A 22960-nucleotide genomic window follows, 5' to 3' on the forward strand; every position below is an offset into this window, starting at 1 on the left:
TTCGGCTCTAATCTGGATCCTCTTGGTCCCTGATAGCAGACAAATCATCAATTGCTAATTTTGTCATGCTTAAGTACACCCATTCCCCTTTTCACTATATAGATATAGCGTGTCAACAAGCAATGTACCCGTAGCTACATCTACAAAATTTAGAATTTTGTGCATAATAATTGGGCATCTTTGTACGCTTTGTGAATAGACGGAGTTTAAACATTGGTTGTTTTAATTCCCGCTGGCATTAATTACAAAAAATGTTTTTTCACATTTTGTTTTGCTGTATCAGTCGACTAAGCTGATTGGTTCAGCACACGTGGTTTATTGCCCTTCGCTCCCCGTGAGGAGGTTACTCGGGGATACAGGAGCATTATTCCGCCCGCTTCATCGTACAAAGCGGCATGTGTGTCGGAAGAAAGGGCTCGGCCTGTCTACTAAATATTTGTCCGTGCTCGCCGTACGCCCACGGCACTCAACTCGCCAAAAGTGCTGCACCCAAAGCAGAGGAGTTATGGTTAAAGAAGTGGAAATTTGGGCCATTTGGGCACTTCATTTCATTAATTGGAAAAGATGTGGACTATTTGCCTAAGATTTGAAATCAGATCCAATTAAAAATGTAGACAATTAAGATTGAATCATGCTGAAAACTAAAGTAAACTCATGAAAGCATCATTTTTCATGGTTAGTTAGTTGTTTTCAGGTAAAAACAGACAACAAAAATGTCATCAAAACGCCTGTGTAATGTTGACATGTTAGATCGCATCTATAAATTATAGTAAACGTCATTGTAGCCATGTAATTGATTGGGATTATCTAGACTCCTGCTGTAGTACTATGTGTTCAAAACAATAGGCCTCGGGGCAACCACTACAAGGAGAACATCTGCACAAGCCTAAAGAGCGTGGCGGGACATCTGCTTTGCGTTGACTCAACAGGCTTCTTCCTATCTTACTGTGATGCAATGTAAACCAAGCATGAAGTAGATCAGACAAAAATGTTCAAGTTGTAAATGAAAAAGCTCACTCACTTGGAGTTAGTAAAAAGGCAGCAGTTTCACGCTGTGAGATAAAAATGTTATTCTATTCTGTTATTATAACAAGTATGTTTTTTATTTTGTTCTGGGTGCCCACAGATCCTTAAAAAGTCTTACGTTTTTTCTCCTTCAAAATTAAGCCTACATAATCTTTAAAAACTATATCTGATCTTTAAACGCGCAATGTAAACACAATGGAACAAAAACCATAAGCATCATTGCTATAGAATTCTTACAAATTAATATATATGAAGTATTATGAAAAGAAGGCCCAAAAAAACTATATTTGATCTTTAAACGCGCAATGCAAACATAATGGAACACAAAAACCTAAGCGTTATTGCTATAGAATTCTTACAAATTAATATACATGAAAAGAAGACCCAACTGAAGTTAGATTAAGTTTATAGTGGAGCGAGTACAAAGATCTAAATCAAAATTTCAATCAGTTTTTAAATGGAAAACACTTTTTGAAAAGGAGGGGACCCCCCCTCAATGAATTGTTATGTTAATTTGGTTTAAAGACTGATAGTTCCATTTGATTGCTTCAACAGTGATTGACTCATTTACCCGAATAGGCTCCATTCATTCTAGATCTCCTGTTATCCTGTTAGATCAGATCAATATTCCCTGGGTCGCCTGTAATCAGCAACTCTAATCCAGAGTGGTGGGGGGCTAAATACTAACGTGCATTAGTTGTGATTAGGTGGCAGTGTGGTACATTTAGATGATTCCTAATCCCTGTCACCAGTTTGGAAGGACTGTGGGTCAGCAGGTTGATCCTTCAACAACCGCCTATTTGTTTGCTTTATGTCACATGACTTCGCTGTATTTATATTTAGCTCGAGGGCTGCTTTTGTCCCCCCCCCCCCCCCCACCCACCCACCGCTTGAACTCTCTTTCCATTTCCCGAATAATAAAAAAAATGTGTAGCCCCGCACTTCTATTTGTTTTCCCTCAATGGCTACCACAATAGAGCTCTACCTCATAGGGAGGCGGTGGTTGTGTCCTGAAATAATAAGCAAAGAACTCTACAGGTTTTTGTGCTTATTTTGGGGGGGAGGAGTTTCACATTATGTCAATAACATAAGGGAAATTTACCTTTGGTTGTGTTGGGTGAAAATGTTGTAAAGGGGACTCCGGACCTCTAGTTGGCGACGTCAATCTAGAATGAAAGAGTAGAGGGAATTCTTGGTTATTTGTAGTTTGCTACGTTTAATAGGAAAGTAGTAATTTGTTTCAAGGATGTTGGTTAAAGTGGTGAGGGGTGCAGTGAGTTTTTGGAGTTGTTATTTAACTTAAAATTTAAAGCGTAGTAAAGTAATCCCTCGATTTTTGCGTTTTGACTTAACACACATTCTCTACTTTGAGATTTTTTCACTATTATTATTTTTTTAAAGTTCATAAATATGTGAAAATCTATGCTGAAATTTGTACTAAAAAAGTTATAATTCTACTTTGCAATTTTTCAATTGTTGCGGCCATGTTTGGTGTAAACTAACCACAGTATTTGAGGGATTACTGTATACTTATTTTTGAACATTGTCTTTTTCTTTGGAGCTTACGTTGTTATTATTTTGTTTTTCAATGTCCTGAGAAATAAAAGGCGTGTGGGGGGTGGGAGGTTCAAGGCCAATGCGCCCCCCGCCTTCAATTGTAATCCCTTTCCTGTTTAATCCCGCCCCATTCCTCCATTCCACTCCCTCACTGTCGTCTTCCTTTATCCTGTCCATTGCACCTTACGGCTGATGGAGCATTAACACAGCGGGCCGCTTCACATTTCACATTGACTCACTTGCAGAGTGGAAAACCTCTCCCGGAGTTCCCTCCCTTTAAAAAAAAGAATAATAATAATCGTGAATTATAGCGTGGGAGTCGGCCGTTGCACTTCCCAAACGCTATTTGGAGATGCTCACGTGGATGTACGCTGTTTGGGATTAACCTGAGTTTGCGATTTTTCTTTCCCTGGTGAAAAACGGAATAGGATGGTGCCGTTGCACAAAAGGATAACGCCTATTCTGCGTGCAGGAGTGAGTTGTTTTTGTTCTTAAATTGGTGCTTTTGATAATTGGAGTGTCCCATTTAATGGCCATTAGTCATATTGTACAGTAGAACCGCCTGTATTTGCAGATTTACAAATATTTCTATATTTTTGTTCTTTATTCATGTAACGGTACGCTTATTGGTTTAAGTGATTATTTTCTGTGTTTTTTATTTACTTGAATGCACACTTTTTGAGTGAGTACCAAATGTATACAATACTACATTTTTAAAAGACAATCTTCAGATAATTTCAAAGTGCTATAATACTATGTTTATTTTCTTGGTACAAAATATGGATTGGACATTGTTTTTGTGGAACTAACTTTTTAAAAAATTCAACAAAAAAATCATATAAATAGATAAATTTTCCCCCAAAAAATCCCATTATTCCTATAATAATCTGTCATTTAACACATGTTGACTTTTAAATTCCTATAGCATAAATTCTCAAGCCACTTTTAAAAACAACAAAAAAACAACAACATAAAATTCAACCATTACCAACACTTCAATTGCCTCAATTGAAATTTTATCAATCAAAACAATCTAGATGACTTTTTAGATGCCATTGGACAAGGAGATTAAGGATATAAAATTCCATAAAAGCACATCAGGCTAACAAACTAAACCCAACAAAAAGTGTTGACAAACTCCACTTTGAATAGCACAATTCTAATTAGAGAACTTGAGCGTTATCTACTCTGCATAGTGATCCGCTGATGAGTGATTGCTCATTCAAAGTAGCAAACAATACCGGCCGGAAACCCCCACACTCTCAGCCCTGTTATTATTGTCCCCCCTGCTTTGGAGAATTGAAGGTCATTTCATTTTGAGAGCAACATTGGAGCACTTTAACTCATTCCAAACCATTTGCAGCAATATTCCAACTGACGTTTACAGGCATTCCACATGTTGAGACGTACTTTGACTTTCCCAATTTTGGACATTGACATCTGTGTCTGTATTCTCACCCTCTTGCTATTGCTACCTAGACAGCAAAATTTCCCAAATACAGGATGAATAAAGTTATCTAACCTAATCTAAATATACATGGCAATGTTAGGACAGTATGTTGCAATGATGGAGTAGAGTTAGAGTACTCCATAGTTTCCATTAGTTTATAAATGATACATCATGATTAACATTGCTATGACTGTTATTAAAAAGCACAAATTCTTTCCCCACAGGATCAATTTGACAATTTGGAGAAGCATACACAGTGGGGGATAGATTTTCTGGAGAAGTACTCGAAATTTGTCAAGGAGAGGTCTGAGATTGAAGCCAACTATGCAAAACAAATCAGGTAAGTGCCAATCATTGGGGCTATATTATATGTCAAAAATGGTGCTCTATATTGCAGTAAAATTGGATTTCCATTCCGAATGTGTACTTGAATTTTGCAAAAACACAGACTAAGATCTAAACAGGTCGCCCATCAGTCGTAGGCACACCCAAAAACCGACCAATCGTTTTGATGTGTATCGCTATCAGTGCCATTGAACACTTTTGACAGTAAAAAGATGATTTAAGACGTAAAGGAAACAACATTCACTACTGTTATCTTTGGTCAACTTCTGCTTTACTCAAGAGGAAGTCCATTCTATGTGTTTTGCGGTAGATTGTGGAGGGTGGCGCGGGTATGTTTCCATGGCGACACGCATCATCAGCCTTACATACGACCCCCCCTTCTACGTCTGACCCAGATTTGCGTTCCTCTAACCCAGTGATTTTCAAACTTTTTTGGCCACCGCCCCCTTCACCGCCGGGCCAAAATGCCAACGCCCCCTTCACCGCCGGGCCAAAATGCCAACGCCCCCCTCTTTACCCCTTTCCAACGAACGAAGCTTAAATAAATAGAAGACAGGCGCCTCAGATATTATTCGCTAATTTCGTTTCTTTTAATAGACCAATGCGCAGTTCACCTCGAATCATAAAAATTGATAGCTGATGCGTTAAGCCGGTCGCTGTGCGCATACGTCTGTGGTTAAGCGTTGCCGGCGCGCTATTGTGTGCTCCTCTGCGGCTGACTGGATGGTGGTGGTTTCCCCAGTCGCCTGCATCGACGATAAACTCACGACAATTAGTGATATACGGTATATGCGCGCTGCTCGTGAGCGCTCGAGCAGACAACGTTTCTTGTTTCAATAAAGCTTGTTTTTTGTCGACTTTTTATTACAGACAATCAATTTTTCCGGTCTTTCTACAAACACCAACGTCACATTTTACTGTAATTGCTCCATCGCCCCCTTCACTATTTCAACGCCCCCCATTCGCCTGTTTATTCGTCAGCGCCCCCCTGAAAGTTCACACCGCCCCCCGGGGGGCGGTACCGCCCACTTTGAAAACCACTGCTCTAACCAAAAGTGTCCCCCGGCCCCCCTCTATGAGCAGCTCGACATAGGGGGCGGATTACCCCGCCCACCCCCAACACGCACGCCATTAGTCATGTTTAAAGCAGAATGGCAATGTTATCGACTCCTTCCACCCAACCCCCAGTTTGATAGTGACTAGCCAATAGCGTTTTAGGATTTCCCTAGCAACAAATCCCCATCTCTTTAATTTATTGGGTGAGAATTAAGTCCCTTAGAAGTAATTGGACAACTTTGATTGGACCTGGACATCCCAGAAACTTGAAATTAGTGGAATAATAACTTTTAGAAAGTACTAACATGATGATTCCTATGCATTTGAAGTTCATTATGGGGAAAATATCAATATATTCTGGTAAAATTACATTAAAATTACACTTTGGGAAAATGGCTACTTCAATTTATATCTTTCTTTCCAAAAAATGCATGATCAATTAGCAATGATTAGCTGTTAATAACAATACAAAAGAGTCATATAGACTCATATGTACACCCCCTGTTCCTTTCTATAGCAACCACACACACATTGCACTAATCCAAATCTAATCCTCTTCCAATAGCTTTGGTGTAAACATGCACAATACTCCGGGAAAGGCAATACATTAATTCTACTCCCCCCTGCAAAAAATTCCAATCCAACATAATACATAGTGACAATAAAGACTACTACCTTCATTTTTAAGCACATTTTCTTAAGTATATTAAAAAGGGTTTTGATAAAAGCTGACATCTGGCCTAGATTGACTAAATGGCAACCTGGATGCTATTATTAGACAAGGACAAGAGGTTAGGGGGGACCAGGAGATTTAAATCTGCCTAGCAACAGTATTGGAGAGGCTTCTAGGATGAGGACAGATTAAGCAGGAGGAAGCCCTGACACAATGTTTTTTTTATTTTTTATTTAGTGCGGTATTTATTATTGATACATATTTTTCCTTTAAATGCAGTTAAGTGGCAAGGCCAATCTCTGGCCATCCATTTTTTTATAGCACTTCCCCTAAATCGGATCATAATTTAACTGGATTTGACGATGACTCATTGTCTTTGTATGTGTAGAAATAAAGATCTAAATAAAATCAAATTTTAAATAAACTTTGGTCAATTAGTTTTATTTTGGGAGGGTTAAAGTACAGATATTATATATTGATTAAAAAACGTAGTATTGACTTGGAAATAAGGTAAAAGGGTTATTTGTAATGGTAAAATAAAGATTTTAGGATTTTGATTTAATAATAAAAATGTTAATTTATTTGGGTAAAATATCTTGAAACGCATTAAAAACAACACAAGAACTAGAAGAATTGATTCCTCAAATTATTCATGAAATTGATGATTATTTGGAAAAAAATGTACAATGCTGTCCAATTTAGCATTTTTTAAGAACTTGTTTATTTTATGGCAACAGTTGAATTTAACACAATCTATCGCAAAGCTTATGATTACGTGCTGATGACAGACTAGCTAGCGTCTTCTTGTCTAGGCGCAAATCACAACAAGATCGCGTTAGTAAAGCATGTTTGCGCTTGTTTGTTTCTGGTGACTGCCTCTGCATTTGACCTCCCTGGGGGCTCGGAGGGTAGGGGGGGGGAATAGCATGGATGATTTATGACCCGACAAGAAAAGGATGGAGATGTCTTAGCTGGGGCGGAAAGCGCAATTCGGATATGGCCGGATGGACTCTGGCAGCAACGTAAGGGTCGTGTCAGATTAACATTTTGGGCTTCCTAATGTACTGTATATAAAAATAGTAGTATACTACACATACATGAATAATTGTTTTGCTCTTACAGGACTTTATCAAAGAAGTACCAACCCAAGAGGAACTTGCGAGAAGAAGAGGAAAGCAAGTAAGTAATTTTAAGACAGAGTGATGGATAGATTTGGTTTGACTCTGGTTTAAAAATGTTAATATATTTGTTCAGGTACACATTCTGCCAAGCCTTCCTGACCACTCTAAACGAGTTAAACGACTACGCGGGGCAACACGAGGTGATCGCCGAGAACTTGTCGTCGCAAATTATCACCGAGCTTTCACGCTACTTACAAGATCTGAAGACCGAGAGGAAATCGGTGAGTAAAAAAGATGGCGGCAAATGAGTATGTGACTGTTTTTGGATGAATGAATATGCAAGTGGCTTTTGGCGAGCCTCTCTTGCGATATGGAAATTGTGAATATGCTTGTTGAGGTTACGCTGGGGTGACTAAATATAGCCTCACCCAGAGGCTAGGCCGTAAGTGAAGGCACATCACTGATTTAAAGTGGGTGATTCTTAAAGTAGGGCAAGGAAATATGATGTAAAAATGGTCCTACCTGGAGGGGTGGTACGTTGGTGGAGTGGTTAGCATAGTAGTCTTAGATGAAGGATTCAATCCCAATTTCCTTGAGCATAAGCGTGAATGGTTTTGGCTCTTATCTGGATCGTCTTGGTCACTGGGAGCAGATGAAAACATAATAAGAAACTGCTATTATTGTCATGTTTTAAGCATATTATGCAAACATGCATATAGCGTGTCAGCAAGCAATGTCTACAGAATCTTGAAATTTAGTGCATACTGATTGGGCAATTTTTGGGGACTTTTAAGTGCATTCTATGTGAGTAAATATGTTAATTGCATTTTTATATCAATATTTTTTTAAATAACATAAAAAGTAGAATTGGAATCATTAATTAGGGCAGCATTTTCTTATACTGATATTTTTACCTTTTTTTTTTAATTGACTTTTAACAGATATTTTGAGTAATCTGGACTGAAAGCTTTAAATTAGAGTGTATTTATTTTTTTTAAACATGAATGAAATATTAAACAACATAAAAGGTCAACTACGATTGCCTTTTGTCATTTTGGAAGGTTTACAGCTTTTTTTTGGTAAATAATGGTGGTCATGTCATCTGAAAACCTCGGTTTTAAGAGTTCTTTCAAAGCATATTTAGCAGAATGTGATGAGCTTGGAGGGAGAAAAAAAAAGTCATGAGTGAACATGGTGTCACGGAAGCTTCCAGCTGAGGGAACTGGAGTGGAAAGCCAAAGCAGAGGCTTTTTTCCCCCTTTTTTTCAAAGGCACACTGACCCTTTTTTTTGTATATGTTCCCTGTTGACTCTTTGCCTGAGGTCACGGCTAGCGATCAGTTTTTATTTGACACTTTGTTCATGTTTGTAGAAGTCCCATAGAAAGGGGGGAAGGGGGCGTATATCAGCTTTAGTGAAATTCCAGTTTTCTTCACTCTCTTGCTTTATTTTATTTACCTAGTGTATTCAATTATTGGAGTATTTGTTCAAATGTATTCAAAAGAATGGAAATAGGCAAAACGAGGTACTAAAAGGACATCATAACACTTAAGTTTTGGGTCAATTTGACTCTTTGCAATCCTTTAAATAAACAAAAAACAGAAAGAAAGCAGTAAAAACCCATCTTAAAACCCACCTACAATGCTTTGACTGAATTTGACCTTTTAAAAATGCTAAAATGCAGCAACAAAGGATTTGACCTACTTTTAACGCTCCTGTTTTGCTCGAGGTCAAATTGGCAATTTAAACTCCTTCAAATTCACAAAAGAGGTCCTTGAGAAATGGCTATTAAGCATCCTGTTATCTTGAGAGTTAACTTGACCCTTTGCAGGAGGCTAAAATACACCAACAAAGCACTAAAATTAATTTCTGGACACATGTATCCAGTATTCTTACATTAAAACGAAGATAATTTGTGTTATGATAGGACAGTTATGTTAAAATGTTATTTTTTCCCATTTTTTTTGCTCATTTTACTGTTTTGGTCAATTCAGCTGGAAACAGCGTCCAGGTGGGACCCCAAAAGTGTTCTTAGAAAGGGATTTTAAGATTATTTGTACCACAACATGGTCTGGCTTCATAAAATTCAAACTAGTTACACAAGTATATTTAATTAAATCTGAATTATAAGACCTCCTTTTGAAAAAATAGATGACACAATACCTTAAGAATTTGGCTTGCCTCCACAATGCAGTGTTTCGTCATTTGGGGGGGTGAGTCATTCGGTTTACAAATGTGTTTTAAGAATGATTATAAGGTGATCTGTCAGCAAATAGATAGCTAATTGCATGCTTAGTTCTTACTTATATTAACTATTTAATCACAGGGTTGTGCGATTTAAATACTATTTGGCATTTACTGTTATTTGAGTCACGGTTCAGTGGACCTCAACTAAATGGATCCAGTAAAAAAATGATTACATCTTATTCGATGGACAGTTGGGAAGTAAGCGTTTAAGTAAAAATTGAAAATAAAAATTAGCTGAAAACCAGAGTGTAAGCTTAAAAAGTCTGTAAGGTTGAGTTGTAAATGCTGGCCTGAAAACAACCGCTAACGGCAAAGTAGGTTGATGCAACCACAGGCTAAGAATAGTGTTGTACTCAAGAGAATGGAGAGCAAGTTGAGACCAAGACCATGAAAATGGGAGACTTTGTCTAAGACTTAAATTGATATCATGTTAAACTGGCTTAAGAAAGATACCAGGGCAAGTAAAGATGAACACCGATGCAATGTAAGACAGAGTTAAGAACAATAATGTAGGAAATTAAACCAGAGTCAAGACCAAGCAATATTAAGACGTACCAATGGACGGCTGTCAAAAACAAAACAAAAACAGGTGAGAATAGCCCAAGAAAAGCAAGGAATGTAAAACTAATAGTGATGCAATGTGGGACAGCATTCAAACAAGGGCATCTGAAACTCTGCCAAGAATAAAATCAAGGCCAAAACTGAAGACTTGACAAGACCAAGACTAAGTCTAATATTAAACTAGTTCAACAACAAGACCAAACCAAAAACCAAGGTCTTAAGATTGTTAACTTTAGCGGTTTTTTGGGAGTTTTTGTAAGAATAAACAGGACTTGCTATCAAGAACTTGCTCAGTGAAAATTCCTTGGTTTTATCATGCTTATCTATTCTATTCTTTCTATGATTTGTGGCCGTTTACAGCAAAATTTTATGTTTGCTGACAACCACGCTGGAGTGAGTTTGTGGTTGGGGAAGTACATTCCTGTAAAGCATGTCAGTCAATTGACTAAGCTATCTTGTTACCACTTCAATGCGTAGAGGCATACTGTGTCATACATATTTGTTTTAGTAACATTTACTATGGAGACTCTGCTTTTTTACCTTGACTTTATCGTTTTGGACCATTTTGTTCATTTTAAACATATTTTTTATACTGGTTTTAACTGGGAGGGCCTGGCTTTGCATGGTCAGATACAGAAATTTAGAATGTAAACATATTGAGGCCAGATTTTTCTATGTAATTTGGAGAAATAAAAGGTTGTTTTTTGAGTTAAACTGCATAAAAACTACCCATAGTCTCCTTACTACCCAAATAAGGGTTTATGTACTTTAATTTGGATCATGTACTGCCAGACCTCGCAGTTACTTGGGCGGCACTGCAAAGAAGAAAAAAATAAGTATAGTTGGCAGTGGTGTACTCCCACATACCTCAATTCCTGTCTGATAACCTGGATGCAGCTGTTGGGTCTTTTTTTTTTTTGTCTGTGGAAAATTGACTTGTTTTCAGAACCTTGTGATTCCAGCACTCTCATATCCGTGTCCATTTTTTGAAGCTTTTTGTACATGGGGAAATATTTGCTCGTGGTATTGAAGCCAGTCAATCTTGGTTGTCTTATCTGCTGCTTTGTCCTGTCAAAACAGAAATGTGTAAGCCTCTGAAATATGAAGAGCCATTTTGCACGTGACGGGTCTCTAGGGGCTCGACGCTGTGTTCGAGTACTTCCTCTGTTACACTCCAGCGCTTCCTTATTTTAACTAGCTTCCTTAAAAATATAGGGAAATGGGAAGTATGACGATTATAGTGGTAGAGTCCATATACCTCCAGAAAATTGTACATATGAAATACTTTATGCATGATTGGATATGGACGACAAAACATTAACTTTTGCATAATATTCTCCTAAAAATCCATGACTTGCTAAACAATTCCAAATACTAATGAAAAGATACTTACAAAAATATAGTATAGTTCATGGAAATTAAAAAAAAAATCTCAAAACAAAGCATTTTTGACAATATTGCAAAACCAAAAAGTCTCCCGAAAACTGTTTAGGAAAAAAATACTATCTGTCTCACTCCTGAATTGTAGCCATCTGCTGTGTCTACTACAAATATCTCCTTAATCTTATATGGAATGAGGTCATATACAGTATATTTATGGATCTGTAGTAAATACACTTGTATGTACTTGCCCTACTTTTGTTCCTGACTGACTTTACGGCATGATTATTATTGGCAATATTCAATGGAGTGCTGATTATCCTCATTATGTCAAAAGCTTGGCGTCAACGTTAAAATAATATTTGTTTTTACATGTCTTCCAACAGCACTTCCACGATGGCCGCAAAGCACAGCAGCATATCGAGAGCTCGTGGAAACAGCTGGAGTCGGTGAGTTTTTAAATACCAAGATTTGAATATTTACAGTATAGTGTGACAAAGTCCACTTGGGAAAAAAAAGCATCCATGTCACATCTATTGGTTTTAGAAGAGAGCTTACACAGAGTGGTTGTCCTTATCGCTGAATCCGAACCCGCCCCCCCTGCCTCAGAATGTACGTTGAGTATGTTCAATGATCTCTTTGTGAGGCTGATAGGCAGACTGACTCCCGACAAACTCATGATTGTTGCTGTGGAAAAGGGGGGTTGAATGATTGCTTATTTTTGTACTCACATTAAAATGCCACTAAAGACGTATGTTGGATTTGTTGAAAAGCCCATATGACGCATTTAATAGTCTTGTAAGCAATACTATGGTTCTTCGAAATGACAGTATTTTTCTGGGTACAACTTCTCTATTTATAGTTTAGTCAGGTGTGCTACTTATTTGTGAAATGAGTAAAATACACATTGATATATTCCATACCTTTACTCGTATTTTATACATTTTTTGATCATTTCAAATTGTGTATGTAGTATTACAACTTTTGTACGGGAAAAACTGTTTAAAAAAGTAATTTGACAGTCAAGCTTTAATGCATAATCTACAGAATCTTGAATTTAATGCATAAAAAGTGACATATTGTGGAACATTTTAGATTTTTAAGTGTGCCTTATATGAGTAAATATTATTATCACTTAATAAGAAGGAATTGCAACATTAGCAATTGGCCAAAGTTGCCAGGTATGCATTTTTCAAGACATTAAAGGCCAATTTGCACTTTAGTAGAATGCATTAAATTCCCTTCCACTCTTTTCCAGTGTAAAAGGAAATATGAGCGAGATTGCAAAGAGGCCGACAAAGCTCAGCAGCACTTTGACAAAATGGACGCCGACATCAACGTGACGAAAGCTGACGTGGAAAAGGTGCGTATTTTTAATATTCCACTTCCTATTTTGACATCCAAATCCAAAGACCCCCTTTTTAAAAGTCCCCTTCCTAGGCTGGGGGTTTCGGGCTCAAGAGTTGACACAGTTGAGACCCGATTATTATGCAAATACTGGCCGGGGAATAAAGAGCCTTTCTGCTCACTGGACACAAACAGAGGAAAAAAAATGGCCCCGAAGCGAGCTTGCCCAACCAAACAGGAGCTGTGTTGTCCCGTTTACACAGTGGCAGCATTTATGCAAGTGCACTGTTCAATCCTCGTGCATCACATCTAATTTATTTGCGTACAAGAGGGCCACAACGCCATCACGACTACCACACGGTCGTCCATGACATCATATGATTTGGCAGGGTTTGCTATTTGTCACTTTTATTGACCGTGGGATTATGAGGGGGTTTTTATATCCATCAACACTGCACGGCTATGTTTTTTAAGCAGTTTGATGTCTTTGAAGGGGGGCAAGTGGCTAATCCATTTAAATTGGGAGGGTTGGCAGACATTGTTTGTCCCCACTTTGAATTGATTAGATGGATTTTTGCCATTCAAACTTGTCAGGAAAATGTCTTTGAGTTGACTTGATATCGTAATTTATTGTATTTTTTATTCATTCTGGGCCTACAATTTGGGGTTAGGGATTTCTTCCAAAAAAATTTGCTAAGATGTATTATTTATTATTATTTTTGCTTAGATGGCAATATTTAATATCAAATTAGAACATAATAAAATAACAGTTCATCACATGCATGATCTTATTTATATGCATGTAAGTGTCATTATTATTATTATTTTTAATGAATGTTCGTTATGCATTGGAGTGAATATTTGTTGCTTTAGCAGGTAGCGGAATGTTAATTTTTATTAGCGCTTTAATGGGCGTATTCATTAATATTAGCATTAAGCCTACAGGTGCTTCAAAAAAAAAAAAAAAATCATTTTTTTTTATGTGTTTTCAGTGTCGAAACTGACTGAAATCCATAAATATTCAACTAAATTAGCTCAAAATTGTTGTTTGATTAAAGCACTAAACCCAAAATATATTACATCTTTCAAAAATACTGCATAAAACATAAGGGTTCTCCAATTAGGTCCTCAATACATAAGGGTTCTCCAATCAGGTCCTCAATACACACAAACAATGAAGTTTCCTGTACGATTATTTACCAAATTTCCCCATAATGAACGATGACCCAGCTATAAACGGCCTAACCATTTTTATCTGTTTATGTGTTTGTATATATATTTTTTTAATGCCTCACCTTGAAGCGAAGTTCTCTCAAGGTAGGTGCGGTAAAACAAAAACAAAAAAACGAGGCGTTTCCGTTTTGTGTCCCGACGTCAGTGGCTTGCCTCACTTTGTCGTTTTTTTCCCGTTAAGTGTGCAATTAAATCTCGACGAAGGTTGTTTTTAACCGCAGTCTGTCTTACGTGACTTAAAACAGGATATTATTTGTCGTCAACACGAAGGTGTTGTGCAAGCGCACTTTTTTAATCGCGATGCATGTTCACACGTGCACTCAGTTTGTTTTTTTCATCCCGCATAGTGTTTAACATTCCTTTTGTGGAGGTTTTGACTTCCACATTCGGATATTCGACAAAAGCACTTCCTCTTTTGCAGTCTAGGAAATTAGCTATTGATTATCCATATGTGCGTTTGTGTGTATTTTTTCTAATCGTAATTGTAAATTGCAACTAAAGTGTCTTATAATGGGAAAATTGCACTATGCACTATTTAAGAATAAATTTACAATGTAAACATAGAGTAAACATATTTATATCCATTTTGTGGAACAGCTCTATTTCCAATTGTTTTGAATGCACTACTCACTGCACAGATTTGAAAAAGGAGTGAAAAAATGGCATTTGTTTTAAAAAAAAAATAATTATGGTCTTTGTTAAACGGTATTTTTTTCCATAATTACATGTATTAGTTGCCCTTATGACTGTAATTTAAATCTCTTAATGTATTAATTTGCATTAGTTGTCTAGTGAACCCTATTTTTTTGGACTAAAAGACATCTACTACCTATTTCACAATTATTATTATTATCATTTATCACGATCCCTAACAAGTATTATCTCACTTGTCATGGAATGAATAAACAGATATGTTTAGAGCGCACACATGTTGTCTACTTGAGATAATCTTACCTCCATCTGCTGAGATTTGTAGAAAGGCCGTTCTCGCTCCACTTGGTCATCATTTCAAAATTAGCCAACATGGCGTCTCCAAAATTTCCACTCAGAAAAGAACCTGCCAAAGCACAAGACAAATGTATTTGTAACTCTTTCTGTGCTACAGCCATGTTTGTTTGTGTTTCTTTTTTTTGTCTGCACTAATAAGCCCCCTCTCCTCCTTATTAAATCTTTTTTTGTGCATTTGTTTTTGTGCAGGCACGCCAGCAGGCTCAGGCCAGGCAGCAGATGGCAACTGACAGCAAGAGCGATTATTCGTCTTACCTGCAAAAGTTCAACCAAGAACAGAATGAGCACTATTACAACATCATACCCAACATTTTTCAGGTATTTAATGTTCAAATTCAATGCCTATACGCATATAAATTTGTCTATTTCAACTTCATATTTAATATTATTGCTAAATCTGTCGTTATTATATAAATATGTATATTTTTTGGTCTTGTAGAAACTCCAAAACATGGAAGAGAAGCGTATCGAGAGATTATCGTCGTGCATGAAAACCTTCTCGGACGTGGACCGCCAGGTGATCCCCATCGTGGGAAAATGTCTGGACGGCATGACTAAGGCGGCCGAATCCATCCAAGCTAAGGAGGTACGGAGGCAAAACACTCAAGCGTGGCTAATGTGCGGGAGGAGGAGGAGGAATGGGAGGGGGGTTTGTCACGTGGCCGGCGTGCAATGAAAAAAAAAAAAAGGATGCCGAGGGGGGTTTCATATTTGTGCCTCACGTGTGTTTCCAAAATGTCACAAGGCAGGATATGTTTAGTTGCTGGAATGGATATCTTAGTGGTAGCTGATGTCATAAAAATTCATGCAATATGATTTACTTTAATTTTCTAATTTGCTAATTTAACAAAAACAGTGTTGTCTTATATTTTATCTGATATGTTTTCTTCTGGCAAATTAGTTAACCAGTTATGCAAAAAATATATTTAGATTAGATTAGATAACTTTATCTACCCCATATTCAGGAAATATAAATTTATTTTTTGTATAATTTACATACCTATATACATGTACACATACCTATATACATGTACACATACCTATATACATGTATACATATACCTATATACATGTACATATACCTATATACATGTACATATACCTATATACATGTACATATACCTATATACATGTATGTACATATACCTATATACATGTACATATACCTATATACATGTATATATACCTATATACATGTATATATACTTATATACATGTACATATACCTATATACATGTACATATACCTATATACATGTATATATACTTATATACATGTATATATACCTATACACATGTACATATACCTATATACATGTACATATACCTATATACATATACCTATATACATGTACATATACCTATATACATGTACATATACCTATATACATGTACATATACCTATATACATGTATATATACCTATATACATGTATATACTTATACACATGTACATATACACCTATATACATGTATATATACCTATATACATGTATATATACTTATACACATGTACATATACACCTATATACATGTATATACCTATATACATGTACATACACCTATATACATGTACATACACCTATATACATGTACATACACCTATATACATGTATATATACATATAATTTCAAACCTAATAAAAAATCGACAATCTACGTTAGGAGTTTTAATGTATATTTACTTTGCTGATATTCAGCATATTAATATTTTATCCAAATACGTATATGTGGGGCAAAATGTGTGGTTTTTGTCTGACATCTGCCGGCAAATGTGCAAGTTTCTCTTACCTTGTCGTTGTGTGATTCATGTTTCTCTTGGTGTTGTGGTCACGCTTGATATATTTAGCTCTCTCCCTCTATTTTTCTTTCTGTCTTATCACATTGGCCGTAAGCGAGGTAGACAGCTCTGGTGGCGGCTTATCTGCAGACCTGTCGATTAAGGAAGAGAATCACAGGAAGCAGACCGTGCAGTGTTAAGATACAGTTTGACATAAAGAAAACAGCAGATTTTAACACCGTTAACGAGGCGTGCCACAATATATCATGATGGGGATGTGTCATGATACTTTGTATTGCCATATCTTACCCTTGGGATAACCTCTCTAAAAAGAATGGGATTGATTGTGTTAAAAAAGACGTCACTCTTTTAGAAAGAAATACTTTTATACTACAATAGTGTCCAGATTTACTTATTGGTTGCCATGGAAGCCATTAAAATTTTAGGGGTAGAATGAGTTTAAATTGTTTTGTGGTTTTTGGTGTGGGGTTTTCAGTTATTTTGCCTTTAAGCACTTTTGTTTACGTTTAAAATTTGGTTGTTTTTAAGGCTGTTTTTGCATTGATTTTAATTCATTTCTGCATCATTTTCTATAGTAATGATTCTACCAATATATTGAGTAATATTGATGATCTTGCCATTGTGTTCAGGACTCCAATCAAGTGGTGGAGTCCTACAAGTCTGGTTTCGAACCTCCCGGAGACGTCGAATTCGAGGACTACGGCCAAGCTATGAAAAGGACGGTTTCGGAAAGCAGTTTGAGCAACAACTCACGAGGCGAATCTCGCGAAAGGTCCGCCGGCAAAAGCAAGGGCAAACTCTGGCCCTTCATCAAGAACAAAAACAAGGTAATACACCCACACCCACACCCACACAAGGCATTTGCAACCCTCCCAAGATAACCGACTACAGGTTCTCTGCTGTATTTTTGATGGTGGTTTTATTCCCCCTTTCCCTCACTGACGTGGAGCGTCCGTCCCGCCCGTAACAAACTAATGCATTCCCGGCTCCGTATTAATTCACCCCTCAACTCTGCATCACTCTTGTTTTCCACTGACTGGCTGTCCAATGAGAGCAGAGATAGCTGATATCTGACTTGCGGGCTGGTGGTACACTCATTTTACATTTTTTTTGTTTTTTTTGGAGGCTTTTGTGTCACTTTTGGTGCCTGTAGGGATGAATAACCTTTAAAAAAGTGCATTTTTAGACTTTTGGCGAGAAATAATTCAGTGATCCCTCCCAAAACAATTGTATTTTGCTAACAAGAAAGTCATAGTATTTGAATTCATTGACTGGCATTGATAGTAGACGAGTACTTTTGTCTAAAATATGTTTCCAATCTAAGTTTTGTTCATTTTACGTTCACTTTCAGTTAAAAATAACCTTGACGTCAATGTTTGGGACATAAATTAGACCGCTAATTGGGTTGACAGTCTTCCAAAAGGGAATACATTGGTTTTGCGGGGGATTGCCGTCTTAAATGGCCGTAATTTATTTTTGGGAGATTTTTGCGTCACTTGATAATGAGTAGCTATGTTTTTTTGGGGGGGGAATGACCTCATGACAACGCATGGCATCTCTACCGCACGCCTTCTTCTTCTTGAACATCTCACATAGCCGAGATTTGCTCCAAAATGGACGCCTGCATGCGCTCCAGCTGCTCGCTCCAACCACACTTTTCAGTTTCCTCCCATTCCACCGACGTTAGCAACATTCCACTCAAGTTATGTTTGATTTATTTGAACATGTCGAAGGAGGCTTATTGATTTTGTGTTCCCTCCTCCTTTTCTTCCGCTGGGATTCTCGACTCCCCTTTTCTTCTTCTTCTTCTATGGTTTTTTTTTTTGTCTTTCTTGACCGGTAGTTTATGTCCCTGTTAACGTCCCCTCGCCAGCCCCCACCGGCCCCCCCAGCCTCATCCCTGCCCTCACCTTCTGCCGTTCCCAACGACTCCCAATCTCCCAAGCAGCACAAGGAGCCCCTCTCCCACCGCCTCAACGACTTCATGGCGTCCAAGCCCAAAATGCACTGCCTGCGGAGCCTGAGGCGAGGGGTAAGTGTGCGTGTGCGTGCGTTTACGTGCAATTACGTGCATTTACGTGCGCCTGACTATGTGTGTGCGTACATGGCGAGCTTTGTGCATGCTTTTTTTTGTGCGTCTCTGCACCTGAGCACTTGGCATTCCGCACTGTACAAGCCCCTCAAGGCATGAAAACCCAAACATGAACCACATTGGAATCAAAGCACGTTTTAGTTCAATGCTGTCAATTGAAAGTTAACGTATTTTCACGACTATAAGGCGCACTTAAAAGTTAAATTTTCTTTAAAATAGACAGGGTGCCTTATAATTCAGTGTGCTTTATATATGAAAAAAAAAAATAAAATGTGTCATTCATTGACGCTGCGCCTTAAAATTTGGTGCAACTTGTAGTTGTGAAAATACAGTATTTTTTTTTTTAATTAATTCTTTTGTAGTACTTTTGGACAAATTCTAATATTCAGACTAATAGTGCAAAAAGATTTGTTCAGATAATTGGAAAGTTTTTTCGTCTATTTGTTCACAAATAAAGAACATAATATTATTAATATTCTATGAATATTCGCTGAAGGGAGCTAAGAAATAATCACCAAATTATTTTTGTATGTAATACATTTTTTTAATCTACCCCCAAAAATATAACTATTTGTTGTTGTTATTTATGAAGCTTTAAATCTCATTATTCTGACAATAATAACATTTAATTCAATTTAAATTAGTGCTAAATAACTGGAAATATTATCATTCATTTTCACAATGGATAAAGTAGGGTACATATTTCAATTTATCATTATTTTAGGAGGCTACTACCTTAATGTCAAGTTTACACATAGCAATTTTTTCCAAACTATCACATATTTAATGCCTTGACTCATACAGTGCGGTGCAAGTCCTTTTTTTCCTAACTTCCTTCCCCTTCCTGTGAATCAGTGATGTCTGTCTGACTCACCGACCTCGTCTCCATTTTGTGTCCTCATTCTTAACTCTCTACAACACATCCCCAAAGTGCCCTTATCCTGGTCCTAGCAATATGGCTGGCGGAGACACAATGTTAAATCTCAGTCTACACTTTACAAAACAACCATTGATATAAATGGCGCCGCCTGATACTCAAGTATTTTCTTCCAAATGTGTTGACATGGAGTGTCAGAGTGATTTCCTGCAGGGTTTCGTCATTGCATAGCTTGAAACGCACCTGTCCGGTTGTCCGTGACCTCAGGAATTGGACTTAGCCCACGTTTTCCTTCCGTATGTTTGTTTTTGTTTTCTTTAGTCACTTTTAGAGTTCTCTGGAAATCGTTTTATAGCGTTCATTGATGGTTATAGATGTCCTTATCCATTTTGAGTGGGAGAAATGGCAGTGATTGGTGTCTATTTGAACTCTTTAAGGGACATAAGGGACACTACAGTGGACAGTGAAGTATTTTTTAGACTATTTTGAGGGCTAGTGAGTATTTTGGTCATAAAAATATCAATATTAGCCATTTTTACAAAACATTTTTCATGTTTCAAATCCTTACTTTATGAAAATTCTGATAGTAGTACAAATATGTCATGTGAAAGTTGTTAACCAATAGTGGGGAAGGAAATGCTTGTGTGGTAATAGTCACAGATGTCAGTTAATAGCTCTGAAAGATGATGATTTATGTAATAATTAACAATTTTCAGATCCTACTCAGTTTCTAGGCAAGTAGCATTATTCATGGGAGAAAATAGGAAACTACTTTTTCTAGATTGTGCAGATTTTCAGCTTTTTATTTCCCCCTTCTTCATCAGATAGAGTCAACTTGTACCGCTTCATGGCTGACAGCAGTTTATCTCTGTTTCATGTCTATAGATGTTTGTCTGTTTTAAGAACTTTAGTGATGGTAGTAGCATAAGGATATTGATTTTATGGCAGCATTTTGAGCATTTATATTATGACTTTGGCTCCTAATTTAAGGACAATTCCTCACACTAGTAGTAAATACATTTCTGTAAATGGGTAGAACATATTAAGGACAGTTACTGTATCTTATTATTCATATATATCGCAAAAATCTCTATGTTAAATGATTTTTAGTCCCAAAAAAAGTCGTAGGCTCAGTGTTATGTATATATTATTCGCAAAGTATGTTCTGTGGTAGTTAGTAAACATTACTATACTGTTTATTTGATACACTTATTTAATTATTGGTTGCCCTCTTGTAGTCAAAATGGATAGGATGTCAATGGCAGGCAAATATTTCATCTCCCCTTTGGCATTTTTGCTAGTGTGACGATTTGTGGTAAAAGGACATAACTGCTCAAATGGCTTTCCATAAAGGGTCATTTTAGTGTGCGGATTGATGTGTGTTCTCTCTAACAACTACCGCAGCAGCAACAGCAAAGGCCGCACTCGCTCGCTTGTCACAAAGAACTCATGAAGAGGACTCTGGGTCGGCCCACGTATGCTTTCGAAGCCCGGCAGTACGTCGTAAGTTGCTGCTATGCGTGCCATCCTCCTAAAGGAGCCCAAACGGCCGTCCGTCTACGGACACGCCCCCCACAGATGAAGGCCTCATGCTATACATCACCTGCGCCGTGTCGGCTTGACGTTTACGTGCGCATTCTGCAAATGTGATGATCATCGTGATGATGTCATCGTCACATTACTGACATGACTTGACTTAAGAGTTTGGTCGTCACTTCAAGTCTCATTAAGTGACATGACTAGACTTGACTTAAGAGTTTGGTAACCATTTTTTTTCTGGTTGAAAGTTCTCCAAGACTTGATTTGCTTGGGTTTATTTGTTTTAAAAGCCACTTTAAATGGCATTTTTTGGCCTAAGAAGTGACTTGACTACAGCGTAGCAAGACTTTACTTGTGTATTGTCAACTCATTTACGACCATTGGCAGAAATAGATGTTGACAACTTGTCAGCATGTAACTTAATGGCCAAGTTTTGAATGGGGAAGCTTCAATTGCAACAAATAGCCACTAAAAATGACCTTTGACCTTAGACCTCCTACTCCTAATTCAGCCTGTGTTTCCAATGTACATGTTACATACATTTGTCTGTCGGACTACTTAAAAGCTAGTTAGCCCTTTTGTAACTGTACAAGCTCAATGGTTCACGTGACTAGAAAATTAAGGACCTATATCGATTCTTGCTACTTGATGACTAAACGTTTGCCTTCAAATGCCAAAATAAATCATAGTATACAACAACAAGATTTAACAAGTGTCCACCAGCCTACAAGCCTTTAAACCGGATAACCATGAATCCCCCAATGTGTTGCCTCCTTGTTTGAGATATGCATATACCCATGCACCTCTAGCGCCACCTACTGTCCAGTATATGACATTAAAGAAGGACGCCCAAAGGGCTGAGGGGCACATCTATCTATCTCTACACCCTTTACACTTTCCTCACCCGCTTTTCCTCTATTTCCTTACCCTTCATTCTTTACTACAGGGGTTCTCAAATTTAATTTACTTTCTAAATATTAAATATGAAGCCCAAAAACTGCAAAAAATATATAGCTATGACTATCCTAAAGATAAAAAAGTGGATTTTTTTTCAATTTAAGTGAATAATCGGAATATTCAGAAATACTAGCAAAATTGATATAAATATATATAATTATTTGGGGAATATGGTGTTTTTAACCCTAGTTTGAGAACCACTGCAATGAGCAGATTTTTTGATTGATGAGAAGCCTGAATATCCCTCATGTTTTTCCCTCTTGATGTTGACTATTTTATTTTTTATTTTTCTCTCTCCCCCCGCCCCCGCCTACCTCTTCCTCCCCCGCCACGAAGCTTTCTCTCAAGCTGGTAAGCATGACCGAGTAACTGCACCGCCATCACCCACCACCAACGCAGCATGACGCATGTCCACCCAGTAACACATTTTGCCAATAACGCCAAGTGTTGTTTTCGGGATTTGCTGTGACATAACGACGGGTGTTCTCTCATTTTGTGTATCTATATATTTTATTTTTTATTTATTTCTGTGTGGCGTGGCTGTGTCGTCCCCCCCCTCATCCCTCTCCCATTTGCCGCTCGATGGCGCAGATCACGCTCAATTCCCACGTCAGGAATCTCATTGAGGTGATCACGTTTTTTTGTTGTGGTTTTTAACCGTCTTCCTATCACGAAAAAAAATGACTAACTCGCA

At 37.5% G+C, this 22960-nt stretch overlaps 1 protein-coding gene and 1 long non-coding RNA gene across 24 annotated transcripts in view; one reads left to right on the top strand and one right to left on the bottom strand.

Annotated features, from left to right (window-relative positions):
• The window catches only part of fnbp1b (formin binding protein 1b), a 35276-nt gene that overhangs the window by 6137 nt on the left and 6179 nt on the right, over positions 1-22960 (top strand). For 3 of the 23 annotated variants that reach the window (XM_077738138.1, XM_077738125.1, XM_077738124.1), the window contains exons 2-13: positions 4258-4373; positions 7230-7286; positions 7362-7509; positions 11802-11864; positions 12674-12778; positions 14065-14079; positions 15193-15321; positions 15443-15589; positions 17431-17628; positions 18645-18833; positions 22603-22617; positions 22858-22893. In XM_077738138.1, the coding sequence (XP_077594264.1) occupies positions 4258-4373; positions 7230-7286; positions 7362-7509; positions 11802-11864; positions 12674-12778; positions 14065-14079; positions 15193-15321; positions 15443-15589; positions 17431-17628; positions 18645-18833; positions 22603-22617; positions 22858-22893 (1218 nt within the window). Of the gene's footprint in view, positions 1-2749; positions 3058-4257; positions 4374-7229; positions 7287-7361; positions 7510-11801; positions 11865-12673; positions 12779-14064; positions 14080-15192; positions 15322-15442; positions 15590-17430; positions 17629-18644; positions 18834-21177; positions 21274-22602; positions 22618-22857; positions 22894-22960 lie in introns of those variants that run through there. The other 20 variants (XM_077738135.1, XM_077738128.1, XM_077738137.1 and 17 more) reach the window with 20 other exon arrangements.
• Positions 10909-16937, bottom strand: LOC144211104 (uncharacterized). Its single transcript, XR_013329525.1, has 3 exons — positions 16792-16937; positions 14950-15052; positions 10909-11103 (listed from the first exon to the last, which is right to left on the bottom strand). It is a non-coding gene; the product is annotated as an uncharacterized LOC144211104 (long non-coding RNA).

The sequence above is a fragment of the Stigmatopora nigra genome, chromosome 17, assembly GCF_051989575.1.
Source record: "Stigmatopora nigra isolate UIUO_SnigA chromosome 17, RoL_Snig_1.1, whole genome shotgun sequence".
In the NCBI taxonomy this organism is placed as follows: domain Eukaryota; kingdom Metazoa; phylum Chordata; class Actinopteri; order Syngnathiformes; family Syngnathidae; genus Stigmatopora; species Stigmatopora nigra.